Source organism: Mobula hypostoma, chromosome 6 (genome assembly GCF_963921235.1).
Source record: "Mobula hypostoma chromosome 6, sMobHyp1.1, whole genome shotgun sequence".
Taxonomy (NCBI): Eukaryota; Metazoa; Chordata; class Chondrichthyes; order Myliobatiformes; family Myliobatidae; genus Mobula; species Mobula hypostoma.
Window position 1 is genome coordinate 176,125,473 of NC_086102.1, and position 24,721 is coordinate 176,150,193.

General features: G+C 42.0%; 2 protein-coding genes across 3 annotated transcripts in view; both read right to left on the bottom strand.

The window, feature by feature from the left end:
- The window catches only part of marchf7 (membrane-associated ring finger (C3HC4) 7), a 45,660-nt gene extending 43,835 nt beyond the window's left edge, over positions 1–1,825 (bottom strand). Inside the window, exon 1 of the mRNA XM_063052311.1 lies at positions 1,683–1,825. The gene's annotated coding sequence lies outside the window, so the exon portion shown is untranslated. The remainder of the gene's footprint in view (positions 1–1,682) is intronic.
- Positions 1,826–18,043: 16,218 nt separating this feature from the next.
- Positions 18,044–24,721, bottom strand: part of cd302 (CD302 molecule) — a 39,897-nt gene continuing 33,219 nt past the window's right edge. Inside the window, exons 5-6 of one of the 2 annotated variants that reach the window (XM_063050135.1) lie at positions 22,099–22,128; positions 18,044–18,638 (exon numbers count right to left, since the gene is read on the bottom strand). In XM_063050135.1, the coding sequence (XP_062906205.1) occupies positions 18,439–18,638; positions 22,099–22,128 (230 nt within the window). In that variant the 3' untranslated portion in view covers positions 18,044–18,438. Of the gene's footprint in view, positions 18,639–22,098; positions 22,132–24,721 lie in introns of both variants that reach the window. The other variant, XM_063050134.1, reaches the window with a different exon arrangement.

A 24,721-nucleotide genomic window follows, 5' to 3' on the forward strand; every position in this document is an offset into this window, starting at 1 on the left:
ATACATATTGTTTTTTGCACAATTTTTAATCTATTCAATATACATGTAATTGATTTATTTATTATTTTTTCCTTCTTCTATATTATGTATTGCAATGCACTGCTGCTGCTAAGTTAACAGACTTCAGGATACATGCCGGTGATAATAAACCTGATTCCGATTCCTCTCAGAATGAATGCTAACCTTGTATTAGCTTTCCTCACCCAAGTTCAAAGTAAATTATCAAAGTTCACATGTCACCATATAAAACCTCGAGATTCATTTTCTTTTGGACATACTCAATTATATAGAATAATAACAATAACAGAATCAATGAAAGACTATCCAACTTGGGTGTTCAATCAGAGTGCTGAAGACAAGAACTCTTGTCCTTGAAAGTGAGTCCATAGGTTGGGGAGCAGTTCAGTGGTGGGACAAGTGAAGTTGAATGAAGTTATCCTCTCTAGTTCAAGAGCCTGATGGCAACTGTTCCTGAACCCGATGGTGTTAATCTTGAGGCTTTTGTACCTTCTTCCTGATGGCAGCAGCAAGATGACAGTATATCCTGGTGGTGGATCACTAAAGATGGACGCTGCTTTCTTGTGACAGCATTTCATGTAGATGTACTCAATGGTGGGGAGGGCTCCACCCATGATGAACTGGGCTAGATCCACTACTTTCTGTAGGATTTTCTGTTCAAAGGCATTGGACCAGGGTCTGTTACAGCCAGTCATTATACTCTCCACTACATATCTATAGGAGTTTGTCAAAGTTTTAGATGTTATTCCAAATCAGCTTGCAAATTAACCCTTAGGGCATCTTGCACGAGCGCTCCCAAGTCCCCTGGCAGCTCAGATTTTTGATTCCACCCCCCCTTTAGAAAATAGGCTATGCTTTTATTCCTTCTACTGAAGTGCATGACCATTGAATTCCAGACACTGTATTTCATTTGCCTAGTATCCTAATCTGTCCAAGTCCTTTTGCAGCTCTCTTTGTACCATCTGTAAAGTTATCCAGTCTTTAACTACCTCTAAGAATCCTGGGGTAATAGGATTCCGCAGGGATTTAAGATTCAGATTTTAGCATCCTCTCCAAACTACCTGACATTTTCTAATTTTTCTGATTTTATTTCAAACTTTCAGCATCTATTTTTTTAACTTCTAAGTAAAATACTAGAACTCGCACAATGCAACTGAACAATTAATCAAAGTTTTAACAAAATTTGAAAAAGCTGATTTGAAAAAGCTATAACAGGGTTTCAGGAATTGCTTTCAAGATCAGAAAAAAAGACAATCTGTTCGAAGACCATTTGCGTTCGATATTTCTGTTATTGATCTGCAGCACCGTTATAAAACTGAACTAAAGATTAGGCAAAAAAGATCTAAAATGCGTTTTGAATTGCATCAAAAATTAATTTATGATTACGAAAATTGGACGCGATTTTGCTGCTAACAGCAAATAAAAATGGCACCTTCTCAGGCAGTGCATTTTTCACGAAGGACAACGAATTGACTTTCCTACTTAAGCGACCTAAGATATGCAGCAAACACTTACTCAGCTGCGTACTTCTTTACTCCTGGCCCTGGCCCAATAGGAACATTTCAAAAACAATTTGGGCACGACCTTTACCGGATAAACGCTGTGAACGCGTTAATATATGGTTTTCTTTAAAAAAAAACACAAGAAATGGAAGGCATACTTACGTGGACTCGACCCACGGTCAATCTATTCATAAAAGAGACTGGTAATTAATCGGTATAAGTACAAACCGCTCATTACACCGCCTTTATAATGGCGTCCATTGGTGGGTCCCCAGCTCAGGCAACAGGAATCACGTGACGCGGTACTTCCGTTTACAGCCATTCTGAGGTCAGGGGGGCGGCGGCGTCCGCTCGGTGTGCCGGAGTCAGTCAGATGTCGGAGGGGCGTGGGGTTCTCAGTCAGATGTCGGAGGGGCGTGGGGTTCTCAGTCAGATGTCGGAGGGGCGAGCGGTTCTCAGTCAGATATCGGAGGAGCGAGCGGTTGTCAGTCAGATGTCGGAGGAGCGAGCGGTTGTCAGTCAGATATTGGAGGGCGAGTGGTTGTCAGATATCGGTGGACGAGCGGTTGTTAGACAGGTATCGGAGGAGGGAGCGGTTGTCAGTCAGATATCGGAGGAGGGGGGGGTTGTCAGTCAGCTATCGGAGGGGCAAGCAGTTGCCAGTCAGTTATCGGGGCCGTTGTCAGTTAGATATCGGAGGAGGGAGGGGTTGTCAGTCAGATATCGGAGGGCCAGCAGTTGTCAGATATCGGTGGACAAGCGGTTGTCAGTCAGATATCTGAGGAGGGAGTGGTTGTCAGTCAGATATCGGAGGGGCAAGCGGTTGTCAGTCAGATATCGGAGGAGGTAGCGGTTGTCAGTCAGATATCGGAGGAGGTAGCGGTTGTCAGATGTCGGAGGGCGAGCGGTTGTCAGTCAGATATCGGAAGAGGGAGTTGTCAGTCAGATATCGGAGGAGGGAGCAGTTGTCAGTCAGCTATCGGAGGAGGGAGCAGTTGTCAGTCAGCTATCGGAGGCGCAAGCAGTTGCCAGTCAGTTATCGGGGCGGTTGTCAGTCAGATATCGGAGGAGGGAGCGGTTGTCAGATGTCGGAGAGGTGAGCGGTTGTCAGTCAGATATTGGATGGCAAGCAGTTGTCAGATATCGGAAGAGGGAGCAGTTGTCAGTCGGATATCAGAGGAGGGAGCGGTTGTCAGTCAGATGTTGGAGGGATGAGTGGTTGTCAGTCAGTTATCAGAGGAGGGAGCGATGGTCAGATATCTCGAGGGACAAGCGGTTGTCAGTCAGATATTGGAGGGGCAAGCGGTTGTCAGTCAGACATCAGAGGGGTAAGCGATTGTCAGTCAGATATCGGAGGAGGGAGTGATTGTCAGATATTGGAGGAAGAATGGTTGTCAGATATTGGAAGAGGGACTGGTTGTTAGTCAGATATCTGAGGGCGAGCAGTCGTCAGTCAGATTTCGGTGGAGGGAGTGGTTGTCAGATATCTGAGGGCGAGTGGTTGTCAGATATCGGAGGGGCAAGCAGTTGTCAGATGTTGGAGGACGAATGGTTGTCAGATATTGGAGGAGGGAGCGGTTGTCAGATAATAGAGGAGGGAGTGGTTGTCAGATATCTGAGGGGCAAGCGGTTGTCAGTCATATATATGAGGGCAAGCAGTTGTCAGATATTGGAGGGGCAAGCGGTTGTCGGATATCAGAGGAGCAAGTGGTTCTCAGTCAGATGTCAGAGCACTGAGCAGTTCTCAGATATCGAAGGATAACCGGTTGTCAGACAGATACCGGAAGGGTGAGCGGTTGTTAGTCAGATGTCGGTGGGGCAAGTGGTTGTCAGTCAGATGTCGGAGGGGAAGCGGTTGTCAGTCAGATGTCAAACAACTTTCAAAATACAAGTCACAAATTAACACATTGATATTTATAATTTTTTTAAAAAGCAGATGCTAGAAATGTGAATTAAAAACAAACTGCATGAAAGAGTCAGCAGGTCTCACTTGACAACATATAGGTATGTATAAATGATAATAAATACATGTTAAATGACAATAGACGACTTGACTTACGAACATTGATCATCCTACCAGATTTGCCCTCCCCTACCACTCTTCCCATTTAGAATTGGAGGTGAATAATTGCACAATATTGGTTGGCTATACAGTACCTCTTTTCTTATCCAACTCTTTAAGTTTTTGTAGTGAATCTAAATGAATACGCCACAATTGTCACTGATTTCACCAAGACCAGGGTGGATGAGTGTGTGCCTTCGAGAACATACCAGACAAACCCAAACAAAAAGATGTAGATGAACCAGGAGATTTGTAGTTTGGTGAGGGCTGGATCTGTGGCAGAACAATACGAGAAATCCAGATACGATCTACAGAAGGCTAGTTTAAGAGTGAACAAACAATTCTGATTGAGGTTAGAGATGGAATCCGATGCACATCAGCTTTGGCAAGAGTTTGCAGGCCATTACTTCTTACAGAGCGAAACCCAACATCATGAATGGCTGTGATGCTTCACTCCCAGATCAGCACAATGCCTTTTATGTGCACTTTGAAAGGGGGAATGAAACTACACCTGTGTGAATCCCTGCAGCATCTGGTGACTCTGTAATCTCTGTCTCGGAGGTCAACCTCAGAACATCTTTCAAGAGGGTGAACTCTTTCAAGGTGTCAGACCCTGATGGTGTATCTGGTAGGGATCTGAAAACCTGTGCCAACCAATTAGCAGGAGTGTTCAAGCACATCTTCAATTTCTCACTTCTGCAGTCGAAGGTTCCCACCTGCTTCAAAAGGGTAACAATTATATCGGTGCCTAAAGAGAGCAGTGTAAGCTGCCTCAATGGCTATCGTCCAGTGTTACTCACATCTACTGTGCTTTGAGAGGTTGGTCATGGATCAGACTGAACTCCTGTCAAAGCAAGGATCTGGAGCTCCACTTGGCCTAGGATCACCTGGACAATTTCAGTACCTACATCAGGCTGTGGATTATTGATTGCAGCTCAGCATTCAATACAATCATATCCTCAGTTCTAATCAACAAGCTCCAAAACCTGAGCCTCTGCACCTCGCTCAGTGTCTGGATCCTTGACTTCCTCTTCAGGAGATGACAGTATGTGCAGATTGGAAATAACATCTCCTCCTCACTGACGATCAATATTGGGGCACCTCAAGGATCCGTACTTAGTTCACTGCTCTACTCTCTTTACATGCACGACTGTGTGGCTAGGCACAGTTCAAATGCCATCTATAAATTTGCTGATGACACAACTACTGTTGGTAGAATTTCAGACAATAATGAGGAGGTATATAGGAGTGAGATAGATCAGTTGGTTGAGTGGTGTTGCAACAGCAACCTTGTACTCAATGTCAGTCAAACCAAGGAATTGATTGTGGACTTCATGAAGGAGAAGTCGAAGTAACACACAACAGTCCTCATCAAGGGATCAGCAATGGAAAAGTGAACAGTTTCAAGTTCCTGGGTTAAGCATTTCTGAAGATCTATCTTAGGCCCAACATATTGATGCAATTATAAGGAAGCAAGATAGGGGCTATATTTCATTTGGAGTTTAGAGAGATTTGGTATATCATCAAAGACTCTTACAAATTTCTACAGATGTACAGTGGAGTGCATTCTAACTGGTTGCATCTCTCTCTGCTATGGAGGGGCCATTGCACAGGATTGGAAAAAAAGCCGTAGGAAATTGTAAACTCAGCCAGTTCCATTATGGGCACTAGCCTCCCCAGCATCAAGAGACACCTTCAAAATGCAATGCCTCCATCATTAAGAAACCCCATCCACCAGGACATATCCTCTTCTCATTGCTACCATCAAAAAGGAGGTAGACAAGCCTGAAGACACACAGTCAACATTTTAGGAACAGCCTTTCCCCCTCAGCCATCAGAATTCTGAATGAGCAATGAATCTACCTCACTTTCTTTTAGCCTATATTTTAGCACTACCTATTTAATTTTTTTACATGTATACTTCTAATTGTAATTTATAGTATTATTATGTATTGCACTGTACTACTGCAAAACAACAGATTTCACAAGATGTATCAGTGACATTAAACCTCTTATTTGATCTTATCTTATTGGATTCATTTTGCTTCAGATTTTTTTTGATGTACACATTAGAAATTATCTTAACCTGAACATAATTTCAAAGTTAATAGATCATACAAACTGAGAAATGTAATGAAGATTGCAAGGTATGTACTCTTCTGAGTTCTTAATATATGGGCTTTGGAGTAATAGCAAAAAGTAGAACTCTGAAAAGGATGTCAGGTTTACCTCAGAATATACTGTAAATAGGAACAGGAAACTGCCAACTGCTTCCACTCCAATAAATTTATGTTTTTTTTCTTTTATCCTAGTGCCATTTTTCTGCAGTAACATTATTTTCCTGTTGCTCATGTCAAATTTTATCAACCTTTCTCTTGAGTATATGTACACAGTGACTAAGCGTCCATTGTCCACTTTAGGACAATTAATTCCATCGATTTACTGCCTCTGAAGAGATCTCATGCCTGTCTTGAATAACCACCCCAATTTTAATTATGTGATTTCAGTTTCTATACAGCCTGTGAAAAGAAGTATTAACCCCATACATTTTATATATTTGAGATTCTTTTTTAGACTGTTGAATATATACACATTGACAGCCACTTAATCAAGTATGCCACAAATATGTACTTTAGACCATAAGATATAGGAGCAGAATCAGGCCATTTGATCCATCAAGTCTGCTCCACCATTCATTCATGGCTGATCCTTTTTTCCCCTCCTCAGCTCCACTCCCCGGCCTTCTCTACGTAACCTTTTATGCTGTGTCCAATTAAGAAAATATCACGCTCTGCCTTAAATATACCCAATAACCTGACCTCCACAGCTGCCTGTGATTATAAATTCCACAAATTCACCACCCTCTGGCTAAAGAAACTTTCTCCACATCTCTGTTTTAAATGGATGCCCCTCTATCTTGAGGCTGTGCCCTCTTGTCCTAGACTCCCCCACCATGGGAAACATCCTTTCCACATCTGCTCTTAGGCCTTTCAACATTCAAAAGGTTTCAATGAGATCCCCTTTCATCCTTCTAAATTCCAGCGAGTACAGACCCAGAGCTATAACATGTTCCTCGTATAATAACCCTTTCATTCCTGGAATCATCCTTGTGAATCTCCTCTGAAAAAGCTTTTACTAACCACTTTGGTGTGCTTTCATATTTCATCTTTTCTCTCCTAACGATTCTTTTAGTTGCACTCTGTGGGTTATTAAAAGCTTCCCAATCCTTTTTTGCTTTGTTGTATGCCCTCTCTTTTGCTTTTACTGTAGCTCTGACTTCTCTTGTCAGTCATGGTTGTACTATTTTGCTATATGAGTACTTCTTCATTTTTGGAATACATCTATCCTGCACTTTCCTCATTTTTTTCCAGAAACTCACACCATTGCTGCTCTGCTGACATCCCTGCCAACATCTCCTTCCAATTTACTTTGGCCAACTCCTCTCTCATAGCACTGTAATTTTCTTTACTCTACTGAAACACTGCTATGTCAAACTTTACTTTCTCCCTTTCAAATTTCAAGTTGAACTCAATCATATTGTGATCACTGCCTCCTAAGGTTCATTTACCTTAAGCTCCCTAATCACCTCCATTTCATTACTTAACACCCAATCCCCTAGTAGGTTCAACTACAAACTGCTCTGAAAAACCATCTTGTAGGCATTCAATAAACTCACTGTCTTGAGATTCATTTCCAACATGATTTTCCCAATCGACCTGCATGTTGAAATCTCCTATAACTATCACAACATTGCCATTTTGACATGCTTTTTCCATCTTTTGTTGTAATCTGTGGTCCACATCTCAGCCACTGTTGGGAGGCCTGTATATAACTGCCATCAGGGTCCTTTTACCCTTGCAGTTTCTTAACCCAACCCACAAGGGTTCAACATCTTCTAATCCTATGTCATATCTCTCTACTGATTTGATGTCATTCTTTACCAGCAGAGCCACACCACTCCCTCTGCCTACTTTCCTATCCATTTGATATAACGTGTAACCTTGGACATGCCTCCGAAGGGGACCAATATCCTGGCGGGAAAGTTTAATAGATCTGTTAGGGAGGGTTTAAACTAATTTGGCAGGGGGATGGGAATCGGAATGATAGAGCAGAGGAAGGGGAAAATAGAAATAAATCTAAGGTAGTGAGCAGTAAAGATGTCAGGAAAGACAGATAGGTGATGGGGCAAATTTGTAGCCATTGGGATAAGTTGCAGTGCAATAAAGTTGCAGTGAAATCAAAGCGAAAAGTACCAAATACTGGTCTTAAGGTGTTATACTTAAATGCACACAGCATAAGGAATGAGGTGGATGATCTTGTTGTACAGCTACAGATTGGCAGGTATGATATTGTGGCCATCATTGAGACGTGGTGAAAGGATGCATGTCTCTGGGAGCTGAACGTCCAAGGATACACGGTGTATCGGAAGGATAGGAAGGTAGGCATGGCTTTATTGGTAAGAAATTATATTAAATGATTAGAAAGAGGTGATATAGGATCTGAAGGTGCAGAATCTTTATGGGTTGAGCTAAGAAATCACAGGGGTAAAAGGACCCTGATGGCAGTTATTTATAGGCCTCCAAACAGCTGTAGTGATGTGGACTACAAATTACAACAGGAAATAGAAAAGGCTTGTCAGAAGGGCAGTGTTATGATAATTGTGGGGGATTTTAACATGCGAGTGGATTGGGAAAATCAGGTCAGCACTGGATCTCAAGAGAGAGAATTTGTAGAATGTCTGCGAGATGGCTTTTTAGAACAGCTTGTTGTCGAGCCCACTAGAGGATCGGCTGTACTGGATTGGGTATTGTGTAATGAACCGGAGGTGATTAGAGAGATTGAGGTGAAGGAACCCTTAGGAGGCAGTGATCATAACATGATTGAGTTCACTGTGAAATTTGAAAAAGAGAAGCTGAAATCTGATGTGTCGGTATTTCAGTGGAGTAAAGGAAATTACAGTGGCATGAGAGAGGAACTGGCCAAAGTTGACTGGGAAGGGACACTGGCGGGAAAGACGGCAGAGCAGCAGTGGCTGGAGTTTATGCGGGAAGTAAGGAAGGTGCAAGACAGGTATATTCCAAAAAAGAAGAAATTTTCAAATGGAAAAAGGATGCAACTGTGGTTGACAAGAGAAGTCAAAGCCAAAGTTAAAGCAAAGGAGAGGGCATACAAGGAAACAAAAATTAGTGGGAAGACAGAGGATTGGGAAGTTTTTAAAAGCTTGCAAAAGGAAACTAAGAGGGTCATTAAGAGGGAAAAGATTAACTATGAAAGGAAGCTAGCAAATAATATCAAAGAGGATACTAAAAGCTTTTTCAAGTATATAAAGAGTAAAAGACAGGTGAGAGTAGATTTAGGACCGATAGAAAATGATGCTGGAGAAATTGTAATGGGAGATAAGGAGATGGCGGAGGAACTGAATGAGTATTTTGCATCTTTCTTCACTGAGGAAGACATCAGCAGTATACCGGACACTCAAGGGTGGCAGGGAAGAGAAGTGTGCGCTGTCACAATTACGAGAGAGAAAGTACTCAGGAAGCTGAATAGTCTAACGGTAGATAAATCTCCTGGACCAGATGGAATGCACCCTCGTGTTCTGAAGGAAGTAGCTGTGGAGATTGCGGAGGCATTAGCGATGATCTTTCAAAAGTCGATAGATTCTGGCATTGTTCCGGAGGAATGGAAGATTGCAAATGTCACTCCGCTATTTAAGAAGGGGGCAAGGAAGCAAAAAGGAAATTATAGACCTGTTAGCTTGACATTGGTGGTTGGGAAGTTGTTGGAGTCGATTGTGAAGGATAAGGTTACAGAGTACCTGGAGGCACATGACAAGATAGGCAGAACTCAGCATGGATTCCTTAAAGGAAAATCCTGCCTGACAAACCTAATACAATTTTTTGAGGAAATTACAAGTAGGCTAGACAAGGGAGATGCAGTGGATGTTGTATATTTGGATTTTCAGAAGGCCTTTGACAAGGTGTCACACATGAGGCTACTTAACAAGATAACAGCCCATGGAATTATGGGAAAGTTATATACGTGGATAGAGCATTGGCTGATTGGCAGGAAACAGAGAGTGGGAATAAAGGGATCCTATTCTGGTTGGCTGCCGGTTACCAGTGGTGTTCCACAGGGGTCCGTGTTGGGGCTGCTTCTTTTTACATTGTACATCAATGATTTGGATTATGGAATAGATGGCTTTGCGGCTAAGTTTGCTGATGATACAAAGATAGGTGGAGGGGCCAGTAATGCTGAGGAAACGGAGAGTCTGCAGAGAGACTTAGATAGATTGAAAGAATGGGCAAAGAAGTGGCAAATGAAATACAATGTTGGAAAGTGTATGGTTATGCACTTTGGCAGAAGAAATAAACGGGCAGACTATTATTTAAATGGGGAAAAAAATTCAAAGTTCTGAGATGCAACAGGACTTGGGAGTCCTCATACAGGATACCTTTAAGGTTAACCTCCAGGTTGAGTCAGTGGTGAAGAAGGCGAATGCAATGCTGGCATTCATTTCTAGAGTAATAGAGTATAGGAGCAGGGATGTGATGTTGAGGCTCTATAAGGCGCCGGTGAGACCTCACTTGGAGTACTGTGGGCAGTTTTGGTCTCCTTATTTAAGAAAGGATGTGCTGACATTGGAGAGGGTACAGAAAGGATTCACTAGAATGATTACGGGAATGAGAGGGTTAACATATGAGGAACGTTTGTCCGCTCTTGGACTGTATTCCTTGGAGTTTAGAAGAATGAGGGAGACCTCATAGAAACATTTCGTATGTTGAAAGGCATGGACAGAGCGGATGTGGCAAAGTTGTTTCCCATGATGGGGGAGTCTAGTATGAGAGGGCATGACTTAAGGATTGAAGGACGCCCATTCAGAACAGAAATGCGAAGAAATTTTTTTAGTCAGAGGGTGGTGAATCTATGGAATTTGTTGCCACGGGCAGCAGTGGAGGCCAAGTCATTGGGTGTATTTAAGGTAGAGATTGATAGGTATTTGAGTAGCCAGGGCATCAAAGGTTATGGTGAGAAGGCGGGGGAGTGGGACTAAATGGGAGAATGGATCAGCTCATGATAAAATGGCAGAGCAGACTTGATGGGCCGAATGGCCGACTTCTGCTCCTTTGTCTTATGGTCTTATTTAGCTCCCAACTACAACCATCCTTCAACCACGATTCAGTGATGGCCACAACATCAGACCTGACAATCTGTAATAGTGCAAAATTTGCGGATGATACGAAGATAGGTGGAGGGGTGGGTAGTGCTGAGGAAGCAATACAATTGCAGCAGGACTTAGATAAATTGGAAGAATGGGCAAAAAAGTGGCAGATGGAATACAGTGTTGGAAAGTGTATGCATGTTGATAGAAGTAACAATGCTGCGTACTATTATCTAAATGGGGAGATGGTTCAAACATCAGGGGTGGAGAGGGGCTTAGGAGTCCTTGTGCAAAACTCCCAGAAGGATGATTTACAGGTTTGAGTCTGTGGTAAAGAAGACAAAATGCAATGTTGGCATTTATTTCAATGGGAATAGAATATAAAAGCAAGGAGATAATGCTGAGCATTTGTAAGACACAAATCAGGCTGCACTTGGAGTATTGTCAACAGTTTTGGGCCCCATATCTCAGAAAGAAAGTGTTGTCATTGGAGAGAGTCCAGAGGAGGTTCACGAGGATGATTCTGGGAATGAAGGGGTTAACATATGAGGAGCATTTGGCAGCTTTGGGCCTACACTCAATGGAATTTAGAAGAATGTAGGGGGACCTCATTGAAACCTACTATATGTTGAAAGGACCAGATAAGGTGGATGTGGAAAGGATGTTTCTTATGGTGGGGGTATCCAGAACTAGAGAGTACAGTCTCAAAACTGAGGGGCAACCATTTAGAACAGAGGTAAGGAGGAATGTTTTTAGCCAGAGAGTAGTTAATCTGTGGAATGCTCTGCCATGGACTGCGGTGGAGGCCAAGTCCGTGTATATAGTTAAGGTGGAAGCTGATAATTTCCTGTTTGGTCAGGGCATTAAAGGTTATGGAGAGAAGGCAGGTGTATGGGATTGAGTGGGATCAGGATCAGTCATGATGGAATGGCAGAGTGGACTCAATGTGCTGAATGGCCTAATTCTGCTCCTATGACTTATGGTCTTATGGTCTTACTTTGTCAACCAAAGTGCATGACCATACTCTCCTCAGCACTGTATTCCATCTGCCATTTCTTTGCCCATTCTCCGAATCTGTCTAAGTACTTCTGTAGCATCTCTATTTCCTCAAAATTACCTGCTCCTCCACCTTTCTTCATATCATCTGCAAACTTTGTAGCAAAGCCATCAATTCCATCATCCAAACCATTGACATATAACATAAAAAGAATTGGTCTCAACAGAGACCCCTGTGGAACACCACTAGTCACCATTAGCCAACCAGAAAAGGCTCGTCCCACTCTTTGCCTCTTGCCAATCAGCCATCCTTTATCCATGCCAGAATCTTTCCTGTAATACCATGGATTCATAGCTTATTAAGTAGCCTCATGTGTGGAACTTTGTCAAAGGCCTCCTGAAAATCCAAGTACACAACTGATTCTCTTTGTCTATCCTGCCTGTTATTTCTGGGTATTTTAACACGAGATCATATCTTGGATGCTAAATCACTTTGGACTTCTAACGCTTTTTCTGTCATTCATTCTTTGATTTTTTTTTCTCTCGCTTTCGTGGATGTCTGCAAAGAGTAAGGTTGTATACTGTATACATTCTCTGACATTAAATTGAACCATTGCAATCAAAGTTACCATATACTACCTTGAGGTTTATTTTCAGTTCACAGATTCTCCCTTGTGACCCGACAGGTTTCCTCCAGTTGCTGTGGTTTTCTGCCAAATCTCACAGCGTTGTCAAGGATCCCTCCTGTCCATCTCACAATCTTTTTGACCCCCTACCATCAGACAGGAGGTACCACAGCATTAGGGTAAGGGTAAGATGGGAAACAGCTTCTTCCCCAAGCTGTATGTCTACTGAACTCCCTGCCACTACCCAGGTTTCATCACTTATGAAGCACCAGTGGCATTATACTGTTTACCTTATAACTTGTGTAATAAATGCACCTTATGTTAAATGTGAATCTTCTGGAATATATTTTATTATTTGTTAATTTATTTGTGAGAATATTACTTTATGCGTTGTGTGTGAGTTATATGTGCTGTGCAATGCACCTTGGTCTGGAGGAATGTTGTTTCATTTGTTATACATTTATACAGTTGGAACAACAATAAACTTGAACTAGAATCAGTGAACTAGTCACTGTACATTGTCCTTGGTATGTAGATGTGCAGAATGAGGACGGGTTGATGAGAATTTGGGGAGAATGAAATGGGATTAAGGTAGGATGAGTGTAAAGGGATGGTTGATGATTGGTGTAGACCTGGTGGCCACAGGACCTGTTCTCTACTGTATTTCTCAATGATTCTATGGTTATGACTCTCTAAAAATGTTTTTATTTTATTTTATGTTGTTAATATTATTGAGATACAGTGCTGAATTGGCCCTTCAAGCCCGATTTAAACCTAGCCTTCTCACAGGACAATTTACAAAGACCAGTTAACCTACTAACTAGTACAACTTTGGAATGTGGGAGGGAACTGGAGCAACTGGAGGAAACCCATGTGGTCACAGGAAGGACCTACAAACTCCTTACAGACAGCAGTGGGAATTGAACCTGGGTAGCTGGTACTGTAAAGCATTGTGCTAACCACAAGTTAAAGTGGCAGAGAAGGTGCTCGAGGTGGGTGGGTAGAATAATGAGTCTAATAGGTTGAAGATGGATGACCTAATGTATCAGTTAAGAGGGCCTCCTGAGTCCTTTCTGTGTGTTTTATACCAGTTAACAGGGCACTTAAGATCAGATTAACCTTCTTTGTGTGAAGTGTTTCTAATGGTAAGGCTGTGGTGCTGTAGTGCAAACTATACAAAAAAAGGGGGAAAAACCTGAACCAACTTGATAGCAGGCAGAAATGGTCAGTCCTGATCCCAGTTGAAAAATGAGTTCTCTAAAGACGTTGTGAGTTGTGGACATAGCTCCGCACATCATTGAAACTAGCCCCCCCCCGCCCCCCATGGATTCTGTTTACATTTCTCACTGCCTTGATAAAGCCTAACCAGAGACTCCACCCACTGGAGATCCCCTTTTCTCCCCCCTTTCACTGGGCAGAAAAGACAAAGCCTGTAAGCACATACCAGCAGGCTCAAGGACAACTTCTATGCCACTGTTAAAAGACCACTAAACAGTTACACTCCACCTGGGTACCCTCCAACCTGATGGTGTGAATATCAATTTCTCCTTCCAGTTAAAAAATTCCCCCACAACTCCTCTATTCCCCACTCTGACCTTTTAGTTCTTCTCATCTGCTTATTACTTCCCCCGGGTCCCCTTCTCCATCCCTTTCTCCTTTTGTTCACTCTCCTCTCCTATCAGATATTTTATTCTCACAGCCCTTGACTTTTCTCAACCACCTGGCTTCACTTATCACCTTCCAGCTAGCCTCTTGCACCCCCCCCCCATTTTATTCTGGTATCCTCCCCCTTCCTGAAGAAGGATCATGGCTCGAACCATAGAAAGTCTACTGTTTTTCATAGAGGCTGTCTAACCTGCTGAGTTCCTCCAGCTTTTTGTGTGTGTTGCTTTGGATTTCCAGAAACTGCAGACTTTCTCATGTTTGGTATCTAGACCTCACAATCTACAGTAACTTGATATCATCCTGTATGTTATTGTCTATATGTACTGCACTTTCTCAGTGACTGTAACACTTTGTTCTGCATTGTTATTGTTTTAACTTGCACTAACTCAATGCACTCATCTGTATGAAGAAAGCATGGCATAACTTCTACTTCTTTAGGAGTTTGTGGAGATTCAGCATGACATCTAAAATTTTGACAAATTTCTATGGATGTGTAGTGGAGAGCATATTGACTGTCTGCATCACAGCCTGGTATGGAAACACCAATCTGCTTGAATGGTAAGTCCTACAAAAAATAGAGGATATGGCCCAGCCCAATACAGGTAAAGCCCTCCCAACTATTGAGCACATTTACATGAAACACTGTTGCAGGAAAGCAGCATCAATCATCAGGGACTACCACCACCCAGGACTTGCTCTCTTCTTGCTATTACCGTCAGGAAGAAGCTACAAGAGCCTCAAGACTCACACCACCAGGTTCAAGAACAGTTATTACCCCTCAACCATCAGGCTCTTGAACCAAAGGAGATAACTTCACTCAACTTCACTGGTCCCATCATTGAAATGTTTCCACAACCAATGGCCTCACTTTCAAGAACTCTCCATCCCATGTTCTCAATATTTATTGCTTATTTATTTGTTCTTATTGTCCCTTCTTGTATTTGCACAGTTTATTGTGTTCTCCACTCTGGTTCCAAGATTGTCAAGCCGAGGAGTAGTAGTGGGGCCAAGCTCCCACTACCCAAAAGTGCTCCTCATGGCATGGGCCTCAAATAGCCTCTGACAACCAAGTCCAACTCCTGGCCTTCTCGTGTGGCTTAGCCTCTAAGCCCGGTGGAACTGTTTCTACTGACAGAAGGTGTGAATGCGGGTCCTGGCACCTTAAAACCAGTGCTTTGGGTAGATGGAGCTCATCAGCCTGGCAAGGCAGTCCATCTAAGAGAGGGAAAACTCTGTTTTCAAACCTCTGCTGCCTTGCGGCCATACCCACTTATGGGAAAGGCTTCGGAAGTAAACCCTGAGGACAAATCCGGAGCTGGAGTCTGTAAGGTGATCCGATGTTGCTTTCAACCTCGCTCTGTTAACTCCTGTGACATCACTGGTGCTAAGCTGTATCAGCCCTTGCCCTTCCTTTGGACAACATCGGTGGTGTGGAAAGGGGAGACTTGCTGCTTGGGCAACTGCCGGTCTTCCATACAACCTTGCCCAGGCTTGTGCCCTGGAGAGACTGAAGCAAGACTTTCCAGGCGCAGATCCATGGTCTCGCGACACTAACGGATGCCATCCACTCTGGTTGAATGCTGCCCAGTTGTGTGGTCTTTCATTGATTGTTATGGATATTATTCTATAAATTGAGTATGCCCTCAAGAAAATGAAACTCAGGGTTGTAGATGCTGACATATTTGTACTTTGATAATAAAATTTGAACTTTCAGTTTTTTCATTGTACCTTGGTACATTTGGCAATAATAAACTAATTTGCCAGTAATATGTTTTATAGGTTGCCTTGTGCCTCGAAGATGAGGTTTTACTCTTCAAGCTTGAATTGGGCCTTGTCATAGTCAAAAAGGTGAAAGTGTTTCTCCTTGTGTGTGAAGCCTTGAGGTTTGCCAGAAGTGAAAGTGTATCTGCACCAATTTCTACCTATAAGAATGCATTCTAATGCGGCTTCACTTTGCTCTGGCCTTGATTTCAGAAAGAACACTGAAGCTGGCAGATTCATTCAAAATTCTCTTTAGATTGCAGACTATACAATGATATAAATGTGATCCAATTAATGATTAGTTGTCCATTGTATCTGATAATGAGTTAGATTTGTGCAGATTTTAGTGAACTGCATTTTAGAAAACTGCAAAGTAGAGTTTTTAAAGTGGAAAAGCCATTGCACAGGGGCAATTCCATTCTCTTGACCTCAGAATTCAAGGTCCAGTGGTACGAGTAGTCATCACAACTGGGGTCTTCCTTGGTCGTAGTAAATAGCCAAGAATTCTTCCGTGCCTTGTTATGCCCTTCAATCCATAAAGCATTGTAGAACTGCCTTCCTGGTTATTGGACTTCACTGTTGATTTCATCCACCCAGTCCACTGGAGCTAACTTCGCCTGCTAGGACAGGCATATCCTTATCTTATTGGAGTATGGGGTCTGCTGGCTATCCTCACCTGGTTTAGCCTGCCCGTTGAAGCGATGGATCACAGTATGGCTGCTGTCGCATGCAAACCACTTACTTGGAGCCTCAACTGAGAGCTGAGTGCCTAATGGGGACCAAAGGTGAGTGAACTGCCTCAGAATGGACACAAGCCCCTTCACCAGAAGTTACTCTTCCTGGTCACCCCATACACCCCAATACATAAGAGATAACATTTATGTTTCAACAAGAATTACGGAAGGATGTAAAGTGGTGAGATTAAATTTAATGTGAAGTATTGCACTTTGGTATGAAGACTGAAGAGGAGTAATGTAATCAAGAAGATACAGTTTTAAAGCAGGAATGACTGGTTTGTACAGCAGCCTAAATAATTGATTAGATAGCAATCTTCTGCAAAGTTTTGCAAAAATCAAACAGGTATGATATCAATTGAATAGCATTTTGAAAAACATTGAAGTGTGATAATTTCAATGGACTCTCATGCTGTGTCCACACAAGAGCAGTATTGGAATAAGCAAGTCTTTCTCAGACTGGTGTGCTCCAAGGATCAATCCCTGGCCTCTTTATCTTTATTAATGATTGGAAGAATGGCAGAGTCGAAGTATCCAAATTTGCTGGTAAGTAAAACAAGTGGGAAGGCATGTTAAAATAAGGTTATTTGGACTTTGCAGCTGAACATATAAAAGGATGTAAAAAAAAATGTAAAGGAGCAAACACCTGCTGAATGAAATTTACTTTTGAGTCATTGGAGGTGCTAGTCCTCGACACTAAAATCCCCACCTAGAATACATCTTGGGCCGTGTAACAGTGCTTCTTCAAATGTTGTTTAAGATGAAGGATTGCCGATTATAGGTAGCATTGACAAGGCTTCATTGCCCACATTTAAACCGATGACATGTGACTTGTTGGGATTTGAAGTCAATGTTAAGGACTCTCATATATCTGATGGATTTCTTCTGCCCATGAGATACAATGTGCAAGTTTTCAGATTGTTATCACTAAGAGAATCTTGCAAGATCAACCAGGCTTGGAGTGACTCTGTGGTGTCTGAACTGTAGGCTTGAATTGATGCTATATAATACTTTAATACAATTGAAAGGCCTACTGGGCCATTTCAGAGAGCAACACTGCAAAATGCTGGATGAATTCAGCAGGTCAGGCAGCATCCATGAAAATAAATAGACAGTTAACTTTTCAGGCCGAGACCCTTCTTCAGGACTGAGAAGGAAGGGAAAAGATGCCAGGATAAAAAAAGTGGGGGGCGCGGGTTTGGAGGGGAAGGAGGCTAGCTGGATGATAGGTGAAGCCAGGTGGTGGGAAAGGTAAAAAGCTGGAGAAAGAGGGGACCTAGGGAGAAGTAATAGGCAGGTGAGGAGAGGTAAAAGGTCAGGGTGGGTAATAGAGGGATTTTTCAGTTAGCAATTATAAAGTCAATCACATTGCTGATGATCAAGAATCACAAAGAGCCTGGATCAAACAAGATCAGTAAATATCCTCCCCTGAAGAATTGTAGTGCAGAGCTTTACTATATAATAGTCAGAATTTCTTTAAACAATTAAACAAAAAAAACTACAATGTGTATATATTTTGAACAATAATTTTAATCAGGTCAAAACAGTAAAAAATAAATCAATATTCTTCAAAATTCATTGAAATGACTGACCTTAATAGCAGAACCCCATGCAGAACAAATAACTAGAATGAATCACATGCTGTTCCACATTCTTAATACTTAATATAGTCAACTCAGAACAAAAAATCCTAAATTATTTAAAGATGAGTTAACTACTTTTTAAAATAGATTTTACATAAACTGCATTTTTTGCAGGTTTAAATGGTAACATTTGGTAAGCTTTGTGAAACCATAGTTTGAAATTGCAAAAAAAGTCATATACTGTATAAAAATTCTTTCAAACCATTAACTGCAGCAACATGTTCCATCATTTATTGTACAATTTATATTTAATATCACATCTGATTAAAAGGCTATGCTTCGTATTCCCTTTCTTCATTCTCTACTAACGTGCTGTTGTCTGTAATTTGATCCGCTGCATTGTACTGAATAGAACTAAATCTATTTACACAGAGATATTTCTTTTTGTACGCATACCATGAAACTATTGAAATTACCATCAAAATCAATGCAACTGTGATGACTAATACTGTTGGTAAGATATTTTTGCCACCTGCAAAAAGAAAGAGAGAGATATTGGAAAAAGTTCTGGTCGATAGAGAAAACAACTTATGATAATAGTCTTTCTGGTCCAAGAGGATAAGATTGTGTTATCACTATTACAAGGTGATCGCTAATCAAAGATAATTAAGGGACAATATATAAAAATGATGGAGGAACTCAGCAGGTCGAGCATCTATGGGGGAAGAAATTATTGATGTTTAGGGCCAAGTGTGAGGATATGGGACAAACACAGGTAAAAGCAGATACATCACCTCAGCAATGATTTCATGGAATGTCACTGAGCCAAAAAGATAACTTGCCTATTCAGGTTTCTGCTTTTAAAAGCCATATGAAATAATGAAATGTCATGCATTCCTTAAGATTACATGGATATACTATGTAAAAATGGACAGCATTTGCAATGTGAAAGCAAATCTGCTCCAAAAAGATGTTAGATAGAAATAAATAAGGGACCCCAAATATCAAAAGCTATTATTTCTCCCTGCTCATCCTACTTAGTTTTATTGTACATGCCAGGATAGATATGGGGCCAGAAATTCTGGGAAGGCAGCTCATAGTAACGATCACCACCTTTACTGGTGGACTGAAAGAGCTATACCATATATTCTAATTCTACACAACTGCTGAACAATCTATGTTGCTCAGTTACAACAATATTCATTTGATAGTGCTTATTTACCAACTATTTTAACACCTTTACTCGGGGCTGGTAGTTAACATGATTTATGCAGACATGATTTATGATCCTTAACAGATACTGTAACTTAAGGATCCAGAAAGGGTACAGTGAAGCAATGGAATTCCATTCTAGCAAGTTGTAAATTATTCTGTGAGGCTTCTCATCTTTTTACTAAGATGTTTTGGTGGTGTTTTTATGCTATTTTTGTCACCTATGCAATTATTTGGGTAAGAAGCCAGTATTTTAGTGAACATAAAGGTGGCAATAGGGTGGCATGGTAGTGTAGTGATTAACACAAGGCTTTACAGTACAGGCGACCCAGGTTTCAATTCCCGCCACTGTCTGCAAGTTCTCTCCGTGACTGTATGGGCTTTCTCCAGTTCCCACCACCTCCACAGTCCAAACACATATACTGGTTGGTAGGTTCACTGGTCATTGTAAATAGCCCCATGATTAGGCTAGAGATAAAGTGGCATGGCTCAAAGGCTCAGAAGGGCCTACGCCATGGTGTACCTCAATAAATAAATTCAAAAGATGGCAATCATTTATACACAAATTTGAGAGATTTCATACAGTAAATGCATAATTGTGATGTGTGTTGGATGTAATTATGAAAGAGAGTGATGACCTTGACCTCATTTGTTCTGTTTAACGATAAAATACTGCACATTTGTTCTGTTCAACGATAAAATACTGCACAAAAGCAATATTACTAAGGGTAGGTTGCACTAATGATTACATTTGAAATCACGCCCATTAGGAAATTGGCCTGGTCACATCCATGCAGTAGTGTAACCAAGGATACTTACTGGCTGAATGTTGATTTTTTAGTGACAGTATACAACCTTCTGCCATTCACTGACTGGAAAAACTGGGAATATATCATACAAGGAATGAAAGTGAATCAGTAATTAGTAGGCTGTGCTATGACATCAATTTCTTCAACACGGCATCTGCCTGCCTCAAATTTCAGTAGAAAATACTGCTCTCTTCACTAGAAGAGTCTAGTCTCTATATGTATATTAATTCTGAAATATATCCTATAATCTCTGACTCTCTGATTATCTTGCACCTCACAGTGGCTCAGTCTCAGTTGTAACAATTGAACTGTCTTTATTCCTTCATCCTTCATATACATGAGTAAAAATCTCCGTCTAAATGTGCAATTTATAATAAATAGTATGTACAACAATATAACACAAAAATACAGTTGTGTAAGCATCAATTAATCAGTCTGATGGCCTGGTGGAAGAAGCTGTCACGAGCCTGTTGGTCCTGGCTTTTCTGCTGCAGTACCATTTCCCAGATGGTAGCAGCTGGAACAGTTTATGGTTGGGATTCTATGGGGCTAGACTGTTGCAGGCAAGATGTCCAGGCAAACCAAACGTTATCTTTTACTCCTCCCACAGATTTTCCTTCAAATCCCTGGTGACTTTTCTGTGCAATTTTGCAGAGGCTGCCACAGAAAAAAAGTCAGGCTTTCTGGAAGACAGGTGGTGGTAATTCAAGAGCTGTGAACTCTGCCTGTAGCTCCTGATGAGTACTACACAAGTTCCATATAAACCCCAAAATCCCCATGTAGAATGCAATCACGCAGCTTTATGAACTTCTGCTCGAGTTTGACTTTTTGTTTGTGAGATGATTGTGGACAATTACAAGATAAACAACATATATTTTGTATACCAAGACAGAGTGAAATCCAATTTCAAGGTAATGTTTCCTAAAGTTTTCAAGTGCTAGAATTTGCCTGTATTGCATAATAATTGCCAGAGTCTAATATGACTAGTTAACTATCTCAATTTGTCTCTATCATCAATTGCTAGAATATCATAGGTGATCTGTAAACAACTGTCTTCTATTATTTTCATTTTAAAATTTTTCTTCTTAAATAATTATTACTCCACATCTGATAGTGTTACACTGTTCATGATGCATGGGTGATAGTTTAAAAGACCAGAATATTTGTACATTTTCACATATCAATGATCCATTAACGTCATCAAACACATACCTTAAGTTGAACCTTATTGTTCCAATTTAGAGCAATATAGCATGGATTTGGTTGGCAGGGTAGAGATACATCTCTACCAAAGGAGAAGCAAGGTGCTCCTTCCCCCTGTGAGCCTACAGGTCACCCTTGGGCAAGGTGTAGCACCTGCTTAGCCCCCAATCAGGGTCATGTGAAGCCACAGGAGCAGGTGGTGGATGGTCGTATGAGTAGCTGGTGCATATCACAAATCCCGGTTATGTGACCATTGATGCCGGCAGACAGTCTCTGAAGTGTATTGATAATGGTCACCCGTCTTCTAAAGACACTACTCAGAAGGCAGCAATGGCAAACCACTTCTGTAGAAAAATTTGCCAAGAACAATCATGGTCATAGACCATGATTGCCCACGTCATAATGACGATGATGATGATAGTATAGATGATAGTATTGGCTTTTCAGCCAATTTGTCCACGCTGAACATGGTGCCCACCAAACTAGTCCCATTTACTGCATTTGGGTCATATCCCTCTAAGCCCTGCCTACTGGTGTACTTATCCAAATACCTTTGAATGTTGTTTCTTTACCTGCTCGAACCACTTTTTTGGGCAGCTCATTTCATAAACGTATCCGCATGAAGTCCCTTAAGTCCCAACTAAATCACTAATGTCAGGACATTTATGTTAGTAGAAAAAAACACAAATAATTTTAAGGTACGATGCAAAGTAGGTATTTTCAGATTTGAAAAGATTCCAAGAAGTTGTTAGTCAGATATATACTTACTTCTTGTGCATTTTTCTCCATCAGGTATGGCTACTGAAAAAGAATATAAAAAACTTAAGCTTATGTCCTATATTACATTCTGGATGCAAAGTAGATTATATATTCTCCATGATTAAATTAACTAGTGGAACTCTAGCTTGTAAACCTACATTATGACTGGTAATGCAGCCTAATGTTTATTTCATTAACTCTGATGGATTTATATGTTAGGATCATTCAAGGCTTGATAATAAATATGTTCGTACTTTCTTTCTTAGCATTCTGAAATTCCTAGATCAACTTAAAATAAATTCTTTGGTCGTCAAGTCACTTCTTATTATCATTTCGACCATAACTGCTAGTACAGTACACAGTAAAAATGAGACAACGGTTTTCAGGACCATGGTGCTACATGAAACAGTACAAAAACTACACTGAACTATGTAAAACAACACAAAAACGACACTAAACTACAGACCTACCCAGGACTGCATAAAGTGCCCAAAACAGTGCAGGCATTACAATAAATAATAAACAAGACAATAGGCACAGTAAAGGGCAGTAGGTTGGTGTCAGTCCAGGCTCTGGGTATTGAGGAGTCTGATGGCTTGGGGGAAGAAACTGTTACATAGTCTGGTTGTGAGAGCCCGAATGCTTCGGTGCCTTTTGCCAGATGGCAGGAGGGAGAAGAGTTTGTATGAGGGGTGCGTGGGGTCCTTCATAATGCTGTTTGCTTTACGGATGCAGCGTGTGGTGTAAATGTCTGTAATGGCGGGAGGAGAGACCCCGATGATCTTCTCAGCTGACCTCACTATCCGCTGCAGGGTCTTGCGATCTGAGATGGTGCAATTTCCGAACCAGGCAGTGATATGGCTGCTCAGGATGCTCCCAATACAACCTCTGTAGAATGTGGTGAGAGATGGACTTTTCTCAGCTTTCGCAAAGAGTAGAGACACTGCTGGGCTTTCTTTGCTATGGAGCTGGTGCTGAGGGACCAGGTGAAATTCTCTGCCAGGTGAACACCAAGAAATTTGGTGCTCTTAATGATCTGTACGGAGGAGTCGTCAATGTTCAGCGGAGAGTGCTCGCTCCATGCCCTCTTGAAGTCAACAACCATCTCTTTTGTTCACAGAGACAGGTTGTTGGCTCTGTACCAGTCCGTTAGCCACTGCACCTCCTCCCTGTATACTGTTGAGACATCGTCTCAACATCGTTCTTGCTGTTGAGGACCCACCATGGTTGTGTCATTGGCGAACCTGATGATATGATTCGAGCTGTGTGTTGCAGCACAGTCATGGGTCAGCAGAGTGAACAGCAGTGGGCTGAGCACACAGCCCTGGGGGGCCCCCGTGCTCAGTGTGACGGTGTTGGAGATGCTGCCTCCAATCCCGACTGACTGAGGTCTCCCAGTCAGGAAGTCTAGGATACAGTTGCAGGCCCAGTAGGCTCAGCTTTACAATTAGTTTCTGAGGAATGATTGTGTTGAATGCTGAACCGAAGTCTATGAACAGCATTTGAATGTACGTGTCTTTTTTGTACAAGTGTGTTAGGGCCAGGTGGAGGGTGATGGCAATGGCGTCATCTATTGAACGGTTGGGATGGTACGCGAACTGCAGGGGGTCCAGTGAGGGGGGAAGCAGTGTCTTGATGTGCCTCATGACGAGCCTCTCGAAACACTTCATGATGATGGATGTGAGTGCAATGGAACGGTAGTCGTCGAGGCAGGACACTGAAGACTTCTTTGGCATGGGGTCGATGGTGTCGGCCTTGAAGCACATAGGAATGACGGCACTGCTCAGGGCAACGTTGAAGATGTCAGTGAGAATCTCTGCTAGCTGGTCCGCACATCCTCTAAGCACTCTGCCAGGAATATTGTCTGGTCCAGCAGCCTTCCATGGGTTGACCCTGCACAGGATTCTCCTCACATCGGCCACGGTAAGACACAGCACCTGGTCATTTGGAGGAGGGGTGGTCTTCCTCGCCACCACGTCACTTTACGCCTCAAAACGAGTGTAAAGTTGTTCAACACATCTGGGAGGGAGGCATCACCAGCACAGGCAGATGGTGTTGTCTTGTAGGTGATGTTCTGAACGCCCTTCCACATGCGCCTCATGTTGCTGCTGTCCTGGAAGTGGCTGTGGATTCGCTGGGTGTGTGCACGCTTTGCCTCTCTGATGGCCCAGGACAGTTTGGCCCTCGCTGTTGTTAGGGCTGCCTTGTCGCCTGCTCTGAAGGCGGAGTCACAGGTCCTCAGCAGCGCACGCACCTCTGTGGTCATCCATGGCTTCTGGTTAGCGCGTGTAGTGATGGTCTTGGCCACAGTGACGTCCTCAGCAATAAACTAATGACATTTTGAAGGATAAGATTTCGAAGTTTACAACTGCATTAAAGATAAATAAGATGGCTGAAGGAGCAGAGATCATCGCTCATGATTAGCATCTAACTCTCAAGTTTGATTCACTGTGATGTTGCAGCATTGTGTAAGAAACCAAGATGCACAACAGGGACATGTGAGATCTGTTTTTCAACTACCTGCAGGGAATGCAAAGAAAATACCTGAAATCTGATGCTAGTGATACACAAAGCCACAAAAGTGTCACCAAAATGCAGGAAACACTATAAAATTTTGTGGTCTTTATACATC